The 14,630-nt window shown below is 51.6% G+C and overlaps 1 protein-coding gene across 2 annotated transcripts; it reads right to left on the bottom strand.

The window, feature by feature from the left end:
• Positions 1–4,808: 4,808 nt before the first annotated feature.
• Positions 4,809–13,945, bottom strand: KLF6 (KLF transcription factor 6). 2 transcript variants are annotated; one of them, XM_047754725.1, is made up of 5 exons: positions 13,605–13,734; positions 11,719–11,786; positions 10,179–10,752; positions 8,745–8,868; positions 4,809–7,809 (listed from the first exon to the last, which is right to left on the bottom strand). In XM_047754725.1, exons 2-5 carry the CDS (start codon positions 11,767–11,769, stop codon positions 7,758–7,760), a joined length of 801 nt encoding a protein of 266 aa, XP_047610681.1. In that variant the 5' UTR covers positions 11,770–11,786; positions 13,605–13,734; the 3' UTR covers positions 4,809–7,757. The 2 variants fall into 2 exon arrangements, with proteins under 2 accessions (XP_047610681.1, XP_047610680.1); XM_047754724.1 differs by lacking the exon at positions 11,719–11,786 and having other exon boundaries at positions 13,605–13,945.
• Positions 13,946–14,630: the final 685 nt, after the last annotated feature.

Raw genomic sequence — 14,630 nt, 5'->3', positions numbered from 1 at the left:
AATACAGCATCAAGGCTAGCCTGTCCTTTGCTGAATTTACTGGAAAATTACGTTGTGAAAACTAAACATGACTGACTTTTCCTAATGGTGTTTTTTAAATTCTATTTTTAAACAAATTCAACAGGAAGACAGAAATTATTTTCCTGAGTGAGAAATAAATATCCACCACACAATGATAATAGTAACTTGATCCCTACATACCTTATCTCTAATCTTTCAACATTTTTTTTTCAATGTTTTGGCCTCACTCTAGGCAGGAGGAAGTTCCCAGACCAGGGGTGGAGTCTGAACCTCAGCGGCGGACCTCTGCGGCAACGTCCAGCACTCAACCCACTGTGCCAGGTCGGGAATCAAACCTGTGCCTCTGCAGAGACCTGAGCCACTATTGTCAGATTCTTATCACACCGGCGCTACAGTGGGAACTACTCAACAATCTTGAAACATCCCTATTATTCCCATTTTGGAGATGAGACAGAGGACGCTTAAAGGGTTTTAAGTGACCATCTCAGAGCCATGCGTTAGCCATTCTTTTACTTGTGAGTTTCATGTGAGAAGGTGCATCTTTCCTTCCCCAGAACGTGATCAGGCCAGTGTCCCGTCTTTGCAAGTATAATTCGTAGCATTCCCTTGAAAAATTCCAAAACCCCTAGTCTGGGCTATTGTTAAACCTTCCAGGGAAAGTCACAACTTAAAGAAAGGCTCCAGCCTCTGACGAACGTCCCAGGCTCTCGCACAGGTTTCTGATCTTCCAGTGTTGCTGCTGCTCGTCCCTCGAACGGACGTTCTTCTTCCCCTAAGCGCAGGAAGCTCCGAGGGTGGGCCGACACGGATTAATGATAAACCAGAGGCCGCTGGAGCGCCTTCCTCTGTTAACCCCCCTAAACTGACCCTGTCCCCACAGTTTCCTCCTCCTGACACACTCAGGTGTGAGCAGGCTACATCACTGGTTGGAGAAACGCAGAGAGAGGTGGCACGTGCCAAGGGCCCGTCCCTCATGGGCTGCTGGTCCAGTCAGCAAAGGCAGCCTTTCCTGGTCTCCCCGAGCATCCGTTCAAGTCGTTCAGGTCAAAGGGACACACCACTGTCCCGCACGTCCAGTGCTCTCGGTGGCTCCTGCCGCCTCCTCTCTGTCTTCTGATGGAGCCTAATGACAGATACTCACCACTGCTTCTTTACAGGTCAGTATTTTCTGTCTGAGTGAACATGGATATTCTCTCTACTTTAACTGAATGATTTATAAATCTCAATGTTACCCCAAAGCAATTTTACCATGGAGAGTTACATTTTTACAGTTCACACATGTGCGCGCACGCACACACACACACAGCTCCTGGTGCGTCAGCTTGCTCTAGCTTTTGAGCTTGTGAGTAAGTGATCTATTTGGGGGACGATGGTAAATTGTGCATCTGAAGAGGAAGGCGACAGTGAAGACGCTCTGGAATTCCTATTGGAAGGGGATAGAGGGCACGTGCCATTTACAGCCCTCCTACTCCCCCTCGGTGCCACCACCTTCCCATCTCGCCCACCTGGCAGAAAAATGACACCCAATAGTGCCTCCTGCTTTTACAGTGAGTTAACTGATAGAGCCTGTGCTTATCATCACCTTGCTTGCACATCTGGAAGGAAGTCTTGCACAACCACGGTGAAATGTGCTAACGTGAAACTTAAGAAATCGAGGGGAACCCAACTAGGCTTAGTCGATACATGCAGGTCACCGGGACATGCGCTTGGGGATCAAGCAACACAAAGCCTTGGGAAATGCCGACTGATGCGGCCTGGGGAGCATTATCCATCATCTAAGTAGCTAAGCCTTTACAAAATGTAGCCACTCTTTGTTCATGGCAGCTTTGGAGTGGAGGCTCCTCATTTAAGGAAGAGTTCCAGATCATATGATGTCTTTTTTTTTTTTTTTTTCCGTTTGGCCCGATTACATAAAGGGAAGTCAGTGCAAGGCTTAGCAACTCGAGTTTGGAGAGACTTACAGTGACCATGGGCCTTCTAGTTGAACATGCCTTTTATTGAAAACTCTGCAGTGACCGCTCAGCCCAGCGAGGCTCCTCTGGGGACGTGTGGTACCCGGATTCCTTCTCATCCCTGTCTCTTTTCATGCACAGTCATTTAGAGAATTCTCATTAAAATTACTGAGAGTGAAACAGAGAGGCCATGTTATAAAATAAATCTAGTTAAACACACTTTGTTGTACTGCCTCGTTTGTGTGATGCATGGACCTAATTTGCCTCTCTTTGTGTCTTAACTACGTGCAGGAGGTGATGCTTGCCAATTAATGCAGGATGTCACATCCCCAACTGCTTTCTCTGTCTTCTTAAACATTAAAAATAAGAACACGCCATCTGTCTCATATCTTGAAAGCAATTCAAAATGGTTACTTTTGTTTGCTTAGGATTACAGCACAGTTTATAGCTTTAGTGCTTCTGAATTATAAGAAAGTTCTGTCTCCATCTCATAAGCGCAACTTCATTTTAAGGCGAACCTAGCAGAACGAGCAGACGGCTCTCACGAGAACTTGGGTGAGACAGAAGCAGCGTTGGGTGGTGATTAAAGCCTTGGTTCTGGCACTTGAGAGACATGAGGTGGATGTGTAGCCTGCAGTTTCCTTGCTGAGCCATCGGGAGAAAGCCGCTTACCTCCGTGATGCCTCGGTATTCCTCACCTGGGAAATGGGGCCAAAAGCTGCCGTGTGGCGTACACTAGGAAATGATCTATATATAAACACACACAGAGTCACGGATATATAACAACTGGTAGTCAAGGCATATGAGCTCATAGATATCCCCCCGTTTGGGGAGGGGAGCAGTTCTGGTTGAGAAGGAGGGTGGTTACAAACACATAGCTCATGGTGGCACAAGACTGAAACCTCCGAAGGGAGGTGCATGTGAAGGCTGTGCTCTCTCTCCATAGCAATTAAAATACACCGGTAAACAACCCTCCTCCCATTGCCTCCACGCCCTCTGAGCTCACAGGTCCGCAGCGATGTGGGGAGGATGACGGCGAGCCGGCAGGACCGGAGAGACTCCAGAGCGGCATCGGCTACCGTGGCACTATTCAAAGTGCTGCTTTTTTTGTTTTGTTTTTAGTTAAAAAAAAAAAAATGGTGTGCTGTAAAGCACCGAATGCTACATAACTTGCCTATAATTACAGGGGCCATCTGAGAGCATTCTGCCCTCCATTCTAAGTCAGAGCCGTTTCCCCAACAATAGCTTCTACTGTACCAACGGGGCAAACTTGCCAGATCCGAACCGAGCATTCCAAGGAGGGTGAACATGTAATTTCAAGTCGGCCCCATCCTCCAGACCACAGAATTGTAGTGCTATATAAAACGCTAGACATGTGACCTCGCCCCAAATACTTTAGCAAGAAGAACGCTGAGGTCGGGCGCAGATGTCCACTAGCGCCCAGCTAGTGCCAACGGGAACCCACCCTGCCTTGGCGCTGGGGTTCACGAATGCGGTCGGGGCAGCCTGAAGATGTCCGGACTTGCATATTTATCCGGGGTTTACAGCTGCCTCCTCGCATGGCGGTTCTGCTAGCGGCCTTATTTGAACATTGCTGAGCTGGTGGCACAGCCGTCGCATGACGAAGTGCTCGGGTCGTCCCAGCATCCGGGAAGGCAGCGTCAGGCCTTGACTTAGCCCTCCGGTCAGGGCAGTGCAATTGTTACGCAGCCTGACATGTTTCTCGGAGCACCACACACCCAGGAGTCCTGGCAAAAACTGCATCTGCCTCCTGCACCCTCCCACACCCCAGCTCCTTTCACAGGGCTGATATTTTTACTGTAGTTCCAGAAAGAAAGTTACTTAACATTCCTCATCCGGGGACACACTTAAACGTCCCCTCCCGGCCTATAAAATTAAAAGCAGCTCCTGCAAGCTCTGCTCATGCAGTGAAATGAAGGCAGCGGGCCTTTCAGAACCAAACATGGAGAACTTCCTTAAACGTGTGCCAAGCTGAAGAAGCTCATCCCCTAATTTCCTCCGGCCCCTTCTAGAAAGCATACATTGATTCTACCCTGTCGCTACTGATGAGCTTAACACGATCTGAACATAACGTGGGCACGGACAGACCCCTGCTTATGCAGTAAAACTAAAATCTGATGCTGCTCATGAGACACATTTCTAGAGAAACTAAAGCTATTTAATTTTCAAACAAACTCTCCATTTAATGCATCCCATTTGCCTTGAGAGAAAAACAAAAAAATCTGGCGATCAGGTAAACAACCCTTTATCTTCTGCCCCATTTTGCAGGGCTGACCAGAGAAGCTGGTGGTGATGCGGTGGGGCAGTGGATCGAGGCAGGGAAACCGCCTGCCTGCGCTTCCAACTCTGTCCTGTCACCCTCCTGGGTGACATCTCGGCCAGGTGTGCGGGCCAGGTCGGGGAAGGCAGGCCGCCCGGCCCCCGCTGCCTCGGCGGAACAGGGCTGCGGGAGCACGAGGAAGAGAAAGGGAGGGGTTTGTTTCACATTTTGCGGATGCCTCTGCGATTTATTCCCCTGGCCGGAGTGACAGGAAGACGAAGCACAACAAGTGTTTCCTCCTGTGCCCCAAAGCCCGGTGGCCAGGCCCTGGAGAAGAGCATTCAAGGCTCATCAGGGCAGGCAAGCCGGGCTCCTATTTCCCCCTCCGCTGCCAGGAGCGGCTGCTAGCCGAGCAGGAGGGAGGGAAGGCAGGCCAAGGGCTCTCCCTCTGCACAAGGAAGCTTTCCCAAGGAGGAGTCTGGTGATTAATCGCGCAGGAATTTGTTTCAACACCCACCCCACCCCCCACGACAAAAAAACAACCAGACTCAAGATGCTGATAAGAATTCTTTTATGTTATTCCAATAAAAAATACATTCATACAGAAATATAACAATCTTGCAAAAAACAATTTCAAATAAAATCTTGTAAAACAAAATTTTACAAAAATCTTACAAAGATTCTTTAGATAACAGGGTGCTTCAAAAAAAAAAAAAGGAAATTTCACTAATAGAAATTTTTTTTAATGTCAAGCAAAAAGTTTCTGCTTGATTGAGGCTCAGTTATCACCTGAACAGAATGTAATTCTTTATGTACTTTGCTTATTATGAAAATTACAGGCATGGACATACATGGCACCCAGCCCCACCCAATCAAACCACTTCACGGTGTTTCGTAAGTGAGACAAGCCAGTGCAAGATTTTTTTTTTTTTTTTTTGTCTTTTGTTTACCTTCTTGCTTAATGGAATTGTTATGGCTAAGCACACAGCAGGGCCAAAAAAGGAGTTTTCCCAAATCCAGCAAACCAAGTGGCTGGATATGGAACTGCCAAAAGAAAAGTGCATTTTCCCCTCAGCAAAATGAAATGAATTCTTTAGTAAGTATCCATCAGCCCAGATTAAAACAAAAAACAAACAACAAAAAAACCCCAAAAAAAACCAGTTATGTGAGCTGTCACCATTGCTCATTTCCAGGAAGATCAAACAAAATACCAGCCCAGCCAGACTCATATGTGTATATATATATATATATATATATATAAATATATATAAAGAAAAGCTCCACACCCACAAGCCAGCAGCTGGATGAAGAGTCAGCTGTCCACACTGCGGTATGCCAATTCGGGGAAATTACTCGTTGGAAAACCTGGAAGAATCTATGTGCTGGAAAAAATAGCTTCATCTGCATAAAAAGTGCTCTAAAAAAGAATCCCTGTGATTAGCTTACTCTTAGGTTAGATCTTCAATAAGGTTGACATTCAAAATCAAAACCTTGGTGTGTCTGAGAGCAACCAGTGGGCTAGTGTTCCGTTCATGCCAGTTCTGAACGGCCAAAGGTACCCCATCCAGACCTGCCCATTATGATGAGCAAGCTGGCAGTCTAGAATAGACTTGATGCCAATAGCCTGTAGCAAATCGTTAAATTAAAGATAAAGCCTTTTTCAAAGTTACAGTTTTCATTTTTATCTCCTTTATGGCCATTTTGAAGTATGTCTTCATAGGCTGTGGAATTTTCTAGCTAACCATTCTAATTTCTCCTTAAAAAAATATTTATATATTATCTATATATATATGTATACACACACACACACACACACACATACACATAGTATACGCACAAATACACATACACAAGAATTTCGCCCAGTTTAGGAAGAGTAATAGACTTTCTGTTACCAACAGATAGCTACATAGATATGCGAGAAACTTGTGCCTTTTAAGCAAATACATTGTTTTTTAAACGTCTGTATCTTTTATACATGTGAAAATGTTACATATTAAACACAGCCGGTGTATGAGCTATACAGTTGTTGTGCAAAGTCTATATGAAAGTCTCACGGTGGCAGAAATGGTCTGATTTTCCAATTATCACGTGTTTTCCACTGTAACACTGACAGTCAAGTTGCCTAAACTATGGAGTAAATACTGACTCGTTTGGGGGGTTTTCGTTTACGTGACTTTGTGAAGGAGGACCTCAAAGAGATTTTTTTCTGTGTTATTTATCGATACAGTACAAAGCCAGGTGAAAAAAGAGCCTTAATAAAGCATGCATCACCCATACCCCTGTATAAGACCCCCGCATGAGGGGCCGCTTGCATAAGGCACCATTATTAAGATCTACAGTGCATTAACAGCTAGAAAACCAGAAATTAGTCCTCAAGGCATAAATAAGAGAAACTTAGCTGCATGAGAAAACAGTTTCTAAGCTTTAGTGGTTTCATCCACCCAACTGAGAAAAATGTGGGGGTCTGAGTCTGACGTGGCGTCAGACCAGCGACTCCCAGCCCTAGGGTCCGGGACACCCAGCAGTGTCCAATGTCTTCCCAGGGCATCACGAAATTCTCCAAAAAGGTAATTCAATTCGGAACCATTTAAAAAATAGTCTCACGCCGCCCAACGCCTTTCTGGAAGGGGGGTGTTCCAAACCGAAAAGGCCCGGATGGCGAGGGGCCGCCGACTTCGACCGATCCTATCGTAGCTGCTCAGTGAACTGGAATCAAAACCGTAGTCCTGATTTTTTTTAAAAAATGGAAAAGCAGATAATTCCCCAGACCATGCATTACTCTTGTCTTATAAGGAAAAGTTATCAATGTGTTATATTTGTAGATACACAGCTTATACAACGGGTAACGAATGAACTCTGTCGCAGCGAGGAGCAGACGCTACTCACTTCACACATGGCACGTGTCGTAGCTGGACACCCAAGTTCTCCCGCCTCCCGGGGGAGGGGGGTCCCTCCCCACACCCACTGGCCACTCGGGGGTCCTGCCCGCCCACTCGTCCCTCCACAGCTCCCCTTCTTTTTTTCTTTTTCTATTTTTCCCTCTAAGGCGCAGACACCCCCCCCCTCCCCCAGGAAATGATTGGTGGTCAACTCCTCATCTCAGGGAACACGCCTCACACACAAAACATTCAAACGACGCTTTTTTCTCTCTTGCAGCCCCGCAAGGGAAAGGACTCGCCCCATCACACAGTCCGTGGGAGACCCTCCACATACAGCCCACCCAACCACTACCATTCTCAGTGCACATGCTCACGGCAAAGGCTTAGGGACCACTCGGAAGATGGGGACCCGTGGCGAGGCCAGGGCCACCCAAACACCACACACCACGGGTGCTCTGCCGCTTCTGACACGACGTTTCCGCCCTCGCGAGACCTTCCCAGTGGGTCCTGGAGGCGACCGGGTAGGGTGCAAAATGGCTTCGGCTGGAACACGCACCCTCCTTCCTCGGCCGTCTCAGCCTGGAAGCCTTTTTAGCTCGCAGGAGTCGCCGCTCCGCCCCTTCAGAGGTGCCTCTTCATGTGCAGGGCCAGGTGGTCGGACCTGGAGAAACACCTGCAGGGAGAAACGGGGTCCCAGAGGTTAGGCCTGCTGCCCCTCCAGCCACAGGCCTCCTGCCCCTCCGGCCATAGGCCTCCTGCTCCACTGGTGACAGGCCTCCTGCCCCACTGGTTCCAGGCCTCCTGCCCCTCCAGCCACAGGCCTCCTGCCCCTCTAGCCACAGGCCTCCTGCCCCGCCAGTTGACAGGCCTCCTGCCCCACTGGTTATGGGCCTCCTGCCCCTCCAGCCACAGGCCTGCTGTCCCACTGGTCACGGGCCTCCTGCCCCTCCAGCCACAGGCCTGCTGTCCCACTGGTCACGGGCCTCCTGCCCCTCCAGCCACAGGCCTGCTGTCCCACTGGTTACGGGCCTCCTGCCCCACTGGTTACAGGCCTCCTGCCCCTCCAGCCACAGGCCTGCTGTCCCACTGGTTACAGGCCTCCTGCCCCACTGGTTACGGGCCTCCTGCCCCACTGGTTACAGGCCTCCTGCCCCTCCAGCCACAGGCCTGCTGTCCCACTGGTTACGGGCCTCCTGCCCCACTGGTGACGGGCCTCCTGCCCCTCCAGTGACAGGCCTCCTGCCCCACTGGTGACAGGCCTCCCGCCCCTACAGGCCTGCTGCTCACACTCCCAGACCTAAGCTCTCTCTTCACGCTGAGTCATCCCCATCCACACGCAGGGGCAGGAAATTCCAAGTGATGGGAGGATACACGAAGCGGTCTCCCCCAGCTCCTTGGAATGTCACCTGATTTCACTGCCCAGACTTCACATTTGAAAGCTGTAAGAGGGCCAGTCCTCAGAGAGATGAATGACACGGTTCTCCCTAACTCGGACAAGTGGCATATTCGCGTCTTTTCAAAAAGTCCTGGGCTGAAAGTGGAAATGCCAATGCCTGCTGATTCCACTGCGGGGACAGCACCCGCGCCCCCTGCAAGTCACGCACGTACCTGTCACAGTGGGAACATTTAAAAGGCTTGGCACCAGTGTGCTTTCTGAAGTGTCTGGTTAACTCATCGCTTCTTGCAAAACGCCACTCACACCCTTCCCATGAGCATCTGTAAGGCTTTTCTCCTGGGAAGAGAGCACACGACAAGCAGACCATGAATTCACTGAATGGTGAGCGGTGGGAACAGGCGCCGGGGGGGGGGGGGGGGGGAGAGCAGTGCGGGGCCATGGCCTGGGCCTCGGCGTACCCCTCGACTAAGGCTGGGCGCCAGGCTCACAGGAGAACGGGCAGCTCTCCGGACCTGGCCTTGGGCCTCCAAGCACAGTGGAAGGGACCTGGGCCTGGCAGGGCCCCGGGACCGTCATCAGAGTTAACGTGTGAGAACGACACTTACTCGGACGGAGAAATACTTCCGAGGTGATGTGTCAGCCCACTGGACCCACAGCCTTGGCCAGGCCGGGGGTTTGCTGCTTTCTCCATGGAAACGGTTTATCCCAAGTGCTTATTTGGTTCCTTACTCACCTCCCTGCGGAGTGAGGCTCTGTAGTTTCCTCCGGGAAACTACATTTCTCCAAAACTGAGGTCATGGGTTTCTGGGAAACCCCACTTCAAGGCCTTCAAAGCACTTTCTAAATGACAACCAGAACCCTAGTCCACTTCGTCCCCTGGCCAGATCGCAAATACGAAGCCACTAAAAGTGCTACTGAGGGTATTTTTAAAAATCTGCCACAGTCAGTGGTGAGAGTGCTGTCAGGCGGGGCCTGGCTCCCGGGCACCCTGGGCCCCATCCGGGCTTTGCCTTGACTGTTTCAGGACCCTGACTCGGGGCTCAGAGACTCGCTCATTACTGGTAACCTGAGAGTTTGCCTGCCTTCGTCGCTCAGGCCCCTTCCAGCTCGAAAATGTCTGCGATTCTTCACCAGTTATCCTAGATGGTCATGGTAATTTGATTGTGATGGTTCATTACGAAGTTATTCTTAGGTTTTAAAACCGGTAGCAGGAGACGGAGGCAGCATGATACACAGAGGAATTCTAAGTGCCCACTGGTGGAGACGGCTTTGCACAGAGTCGATGGACCCGGTTCAGCACTGCCGTGCTCCCCACTGTCCCAACCCCTGAGTCTCACTTCCCCAAAGCAGAGGCAAGCCACGTGACACTGTGCCTGGACGCTGTGGATGGGCAGGGCCGGAGTGGGTGGGGGGTGGAGGGGATGGGGTGTGTGATTTACCTCGTTTGCCTGATCTGAAAGCGACCAGCATTCACGGGGCACTCATGTCCAGTCTTTCAGGGCCTACTTTGTCCTCCCCAGAGGCCCAACTCTTTGGGGGCAAGGGAGGAACTGAGGATGTGTCTGCTCTGACAGCCTCCCGTGGAGCCCCGGCCCCCTCCCAGGGCTGGTGCGGTTCAGCGGCGCCCGCCAATGGCCGGGACTGACCTGTGTGGGTGCGCTGATGTGCTTTCAAGTGGGAGCTTTTGGTGTAAACTTTCCGGCAGCCGTTAAAGTGGCACCGATGCACCCTTCTGCGGCCGTCCGGGGACGCGTCCCCGCTGCCCTTGTCGCCTGGCTTCCCCGCAGTCCCGCTGCGCGCCTTCCCCGGCGGGTGCAGCTCGCCGGGCACACAGCCCCACAGGTGAGACGGCTCCCTGCTCAGTTCTGGCGAAGAAGGGGGCGTGGAGGTGACGGAGGAGCTCAGGTTCCCCGAAGTGACTAACACTTCGCCGATGGGGTCGGAGGTAAACTTGGTGGTGGGGGACAGCTCCTCGGAGCTGTCGGACGATTCGCTGCTCACGTCCGAGTTCAGGCTGTTGGTCTCCAGGTTGTAGCCAAAGCTGGGGCTGTTGAGAGCATCCTCGGGGGGGCTGGAGGACATCTTCAGGTCCGCATCCTCCTTTTTCTCCCGAGCCAGGATGATTTTGGTCCACAGGTCTTCCTGGCTGTCGAATTTGATTTCAGAGGCTGACACATAGCAGGGTTCGCTCTGGAGGTAACGCTCCAACTCCAGGCAGGTCTGTGCGAAAAGGAACCACAAGGAGGCACGTGATTGTGACGGCGACCAAAAACGGAACCGAAAGCACATTTCCAAAAACATGCAGGAGTCAAGGGCAGATGCACTGCGGCCTTCTCACTACAAGAATCCATGTCTTTAGCGGAGGGAGAGGGAAGCTGTTTCTAGGAATGGCTGTAATTCAGAGGAAAAGCCGGAGGGAAGCCTCCCCCTGCTTCCTCAGGTTGGACCAGTGGCCCCAAGGGGTGGTGGGCACGAGCCGGTTTTCGTTAGAGTTACAGTGTTGACGTTTCTACTGCGTTTCTGTAAACCACACAAAGAAAGCCAGCCTCAGACAGCCCCCCCACCCGACAGGTTTAACCGGATTGTCTGACAGTCTGGAGAACCGTGTGCATCTGGGGAGCCCAGCTTTTCTCCTTCGACAAACACAGACGGAGGCTGTGCGGCACCCAACACAGCGCTCTGACAGGGCATGTGTCTCCCTCTGGAGCCAGAGCTGACAGCACAGGGCCCCCCAGCGAGAGGGACGCGGCTAGCGGACGGCCCAGGGTCAGGAGCCTCCACGGAGCTGCAGAGAGACCACCCGTTCCCCGCGGAGCCCAGACCGAGCTGGCTTCCCCAGAAGCCACTCCCCGGTGCAGGGCTGGGCGTGCACACAACTTAAAATGACTTCCTCGGTGGTCAGAGGAAAACAACAGCAGGAGTGGAGAAGTCATTCCCGAACGGCCATCTGCTTTTGAAAAGGATGCAGGAGGGGAAACTCCTCCCGGCCCGCTGGGAGTCCCACAATGGACAAGAACTTTATCTACTGGCCGAGAGTACAACTGTATGAGTCATCACTCTATTTCTTTCACGCAATGCCAAAGGAGACTTCCTTTCGAAATTCTGACCAGCAGCCAAAAAGGACCCGGTTCAAATATACATGCAGTGTGTCATGGACAGAGTGCCCCCCCCATCCCCACAACCAACCTTTCCAGAAGCTACAACTGCCGAGAGACCAGCATCCCCTCTCCCCACCATCTCAAACTTTCTAGCCACTGGAAAAGAAAAACGGTAGGAAACATTTTAGGATTAAATTATGTCTGCCCTTATCTTCACCAGGATCAACTGCCTGCATGTCCATATAAGGCTGTCTATATTACTGCAATTCTACAGATTTACATTTCTACCGAAAACTCGGCCCTCTTGAGCAAATCATTTTCAGGACGAGCAAAGCCCACTCAAAGGGCTCCCTGCTTGCTTACTTAGCAGTGTGGCTGCTCTCAGAATATAGCACATACCCTTCCCCCTCCCCGGATTAGTCACATAGCAAGCAGGAGCGGGTGGGGGGGGGGATTTTAGGGGGGAACCGGCATTGTTTTCGGCGTTACCCCTAAAATTAGACGTCTGGGTTAACAAAGCATAGGAGAGTGTTCCGAGGAGAGACAGCAAGATAGCCTATGGATGTTCCAGAGAAAAAGGAAAGCACGTTTATTGAGATCTTGTTAAACTTTAATCATCTGGCTAATTTAAAATCTCCATTATGCTGAGGAGCACTGGGGACCAGAACGAAGCTCTCTCTCGGAGAGTTTAAAAGCCTCTGAAGGCGACCGAGAGCTCAGCCTGGCTTGTGGCCCAAATCCCAAATGCCCAAGGAAACTACTTAGATCAATTTCAATCACGTCCTAGGAAGCTGCTGCTTTAGGAGGAAAAGCAGGGAGGGGAGAGGGAGGCAGGAGAGGGCTGCCGACCATTAGGCAGGCGTGTGAAGGTTGTAACACTTTGCATTTCATCTCCCCTAAAAGCCTTCTAGGCTTTGAAACCCATGGAATATATCTGATCTGCTAATTTACTTTGTGACAAAAAGCCAACAGCCTAGTAGGGTAGAGACAACCCCAAACCTCCTTCCACCCTTTAAAGACAATGGGGCAAGTGTCAGAGTCTCCCTCCCTCCAGGCAGTCCCAATGAATTAGAAGGGGAAAAATTAAGTTTCTCAAATGTCCAATGCCCCAAATTCCAGATCCACCAAAAATGCCGGAAACAGGCTCTTCTTCCCAAACTCAGACTTGAAGCAATACGGACCGGCTCATTGTCATATGACTGATAAGTCACTGTTTGTGCAAACACTGTTTTTTTTTCTTTCTTTTTTTTTTTTTTTTTTTCCTTTTTCTGGTCAAAGAAAGAAACAGGTAAGAAAAACAAGGCAGATGGAGGCAAATCGTAAGGATTCCAAAGAAGGTTAAGAAATTGAAAATGGCCTGCTAGAGAAAAGGAGCTGGCGGATGTTCTGCTGGTTTAATTCTTAATTAAAAAAAAAAAACCAAAAAACAAAACCCAAAACAAAACCAAAAAACCACCTCTACATACAAACACCAAAAAGCAAAACAAAAACAAAATCCCTTAAAAACAACAACAACAACAACAACACCCTTGGCAGTCCATGCAAGTTCATATGACCAGATCCAGCTGTGGAGTCTGGAGCTGGTACAAGCACCAAACTTCTGCCAAGGGCTGGGGCCGGGAACAGGCCGCGGAGCTGGGTCTGCCCTCCGGAGCTGGTAATTCCTAAGCCCCAGAAACGGGCAAAAACACTCGGAGTGACCAAGCGCTGCTGCGCCCCACTCAAATGTCAACTCCGCTCCACGCCGTAAAGGCCTCTTTAAAGTGCCTTCCTCACCGGAGGCAGGAGAAGTACGTTTTAGGACTAATTATTTTAATTTAAAAAAATTTGCCCAAACCACTAAAAAAAAAAAAAAAAAAAAAGGAAGAAGAAGAAGAAGAAATGCACCTCCAACCACACACCGTCCTGTCGGTGCGTGCATGCACTCCCTCCTCGGCACACCGGGGCACCTGGCCCACGAAAATTCCTATTTACCTGTTGCCAATATTCCTCCAGGGAGGGCAGCGCCGAGAAGTAACCAGTCTCGTGCACAATCTGGAGTTCCTGGAAGATGCTGCACATTGGGAGCACATCCATGTCGGGTTGGAAAAGACAGTCACTGCTGTTGTAAAAACAGGGAGGTGTGCGGTCTGGAGTCGGGAGCGCAGCAGTCGTGCCTGCAGCGCCGGGGAAGTTCATGCAAACTCAGTGCGCAGCAATTAGGCGCCGCGGGTTCGGATCCTGCCGGAGCCCGGAGACGCACTCTCGAGCCCACACAATATTTGCAAACACCGGACTGACTGCAAACGTAACCCCTGCAAAACTTCCCTATTCAAAGCTCCTCTGCCAGCCTCCCCTCCTCCCCGCCCAGCCCCCCTCCTCCCCTCCCCACGTGACTCGCCCTCGCCCGCCCATCGCACCGCCCAATCACGCCGCGCCTGGCCCGGGGGCTGCGCGAAGATGATGTCAGCTTCGGCCAATGGCGGGCGGCGGCTCACAGCGGCCCCGCCTGGCGTGACCGAGCCTCTCCATCACAGCCCTCGCCATTGGCTGAATTCGAACTTCGGCTGGCTCTGATTGGAAAGCGGCTTCGCAGGCTATTTTTAGCAGGGTATATAAGGCGCGGGCCGCCGCGCGCCGGAGGAGTCGGTGCTGGGAGGTGCGCGGCCGAGCGGCTGAGTGCGCCGCTGCCGGGCCGAGGGAGCCGGGTGTCCCTTCCGTCCCGTCCCCGGTCCCCGCACCCCCGTCGTCCTGGTCCCAGTCTTCGTCCCCATCACCCGGGTTGGTCCCCGCAACCCGGGCCCGCGCGTTCCTCAGGCCGGTCATCCGGGCCCTGTCCCCTGCCCCCGGCTCAGCGGCTCAGTGCGCCGCCGCGGGGCTGAGGGGAGCCAGACGGGGTCCCCTCCGCCCCTCCCCTCCAGCCTCGGGCCGACCTGCCCTTCTCTGGCCCCCTCCGTCCCTTCCTCCCTCGCTGTTCTCCCTGTATCCCCGTCTTCTGTCCCCTTCTTTCTTCCCCCTCTT

This window comes from Phacochoerus africanus, chromosome 12 (genome assembly GCF_016906955.1).
Source record: "Phacochoerus africanus isolate WHEZ1 chromosome 12, ROS_Pafr_v1, whole genome shotgun sequence".
Lineage (NCBI taxonomy): Eukaryota > Metazoa > Chordata > Mammalia > Artiodactyla > Suidae > Phacochoerus > Phacochoerus africanus.
The sequence above is the reverse complement of the archived record's forward strand: the minus strand, read 5'-3'. Positions and strand labels throughout refer to the sequence as shown.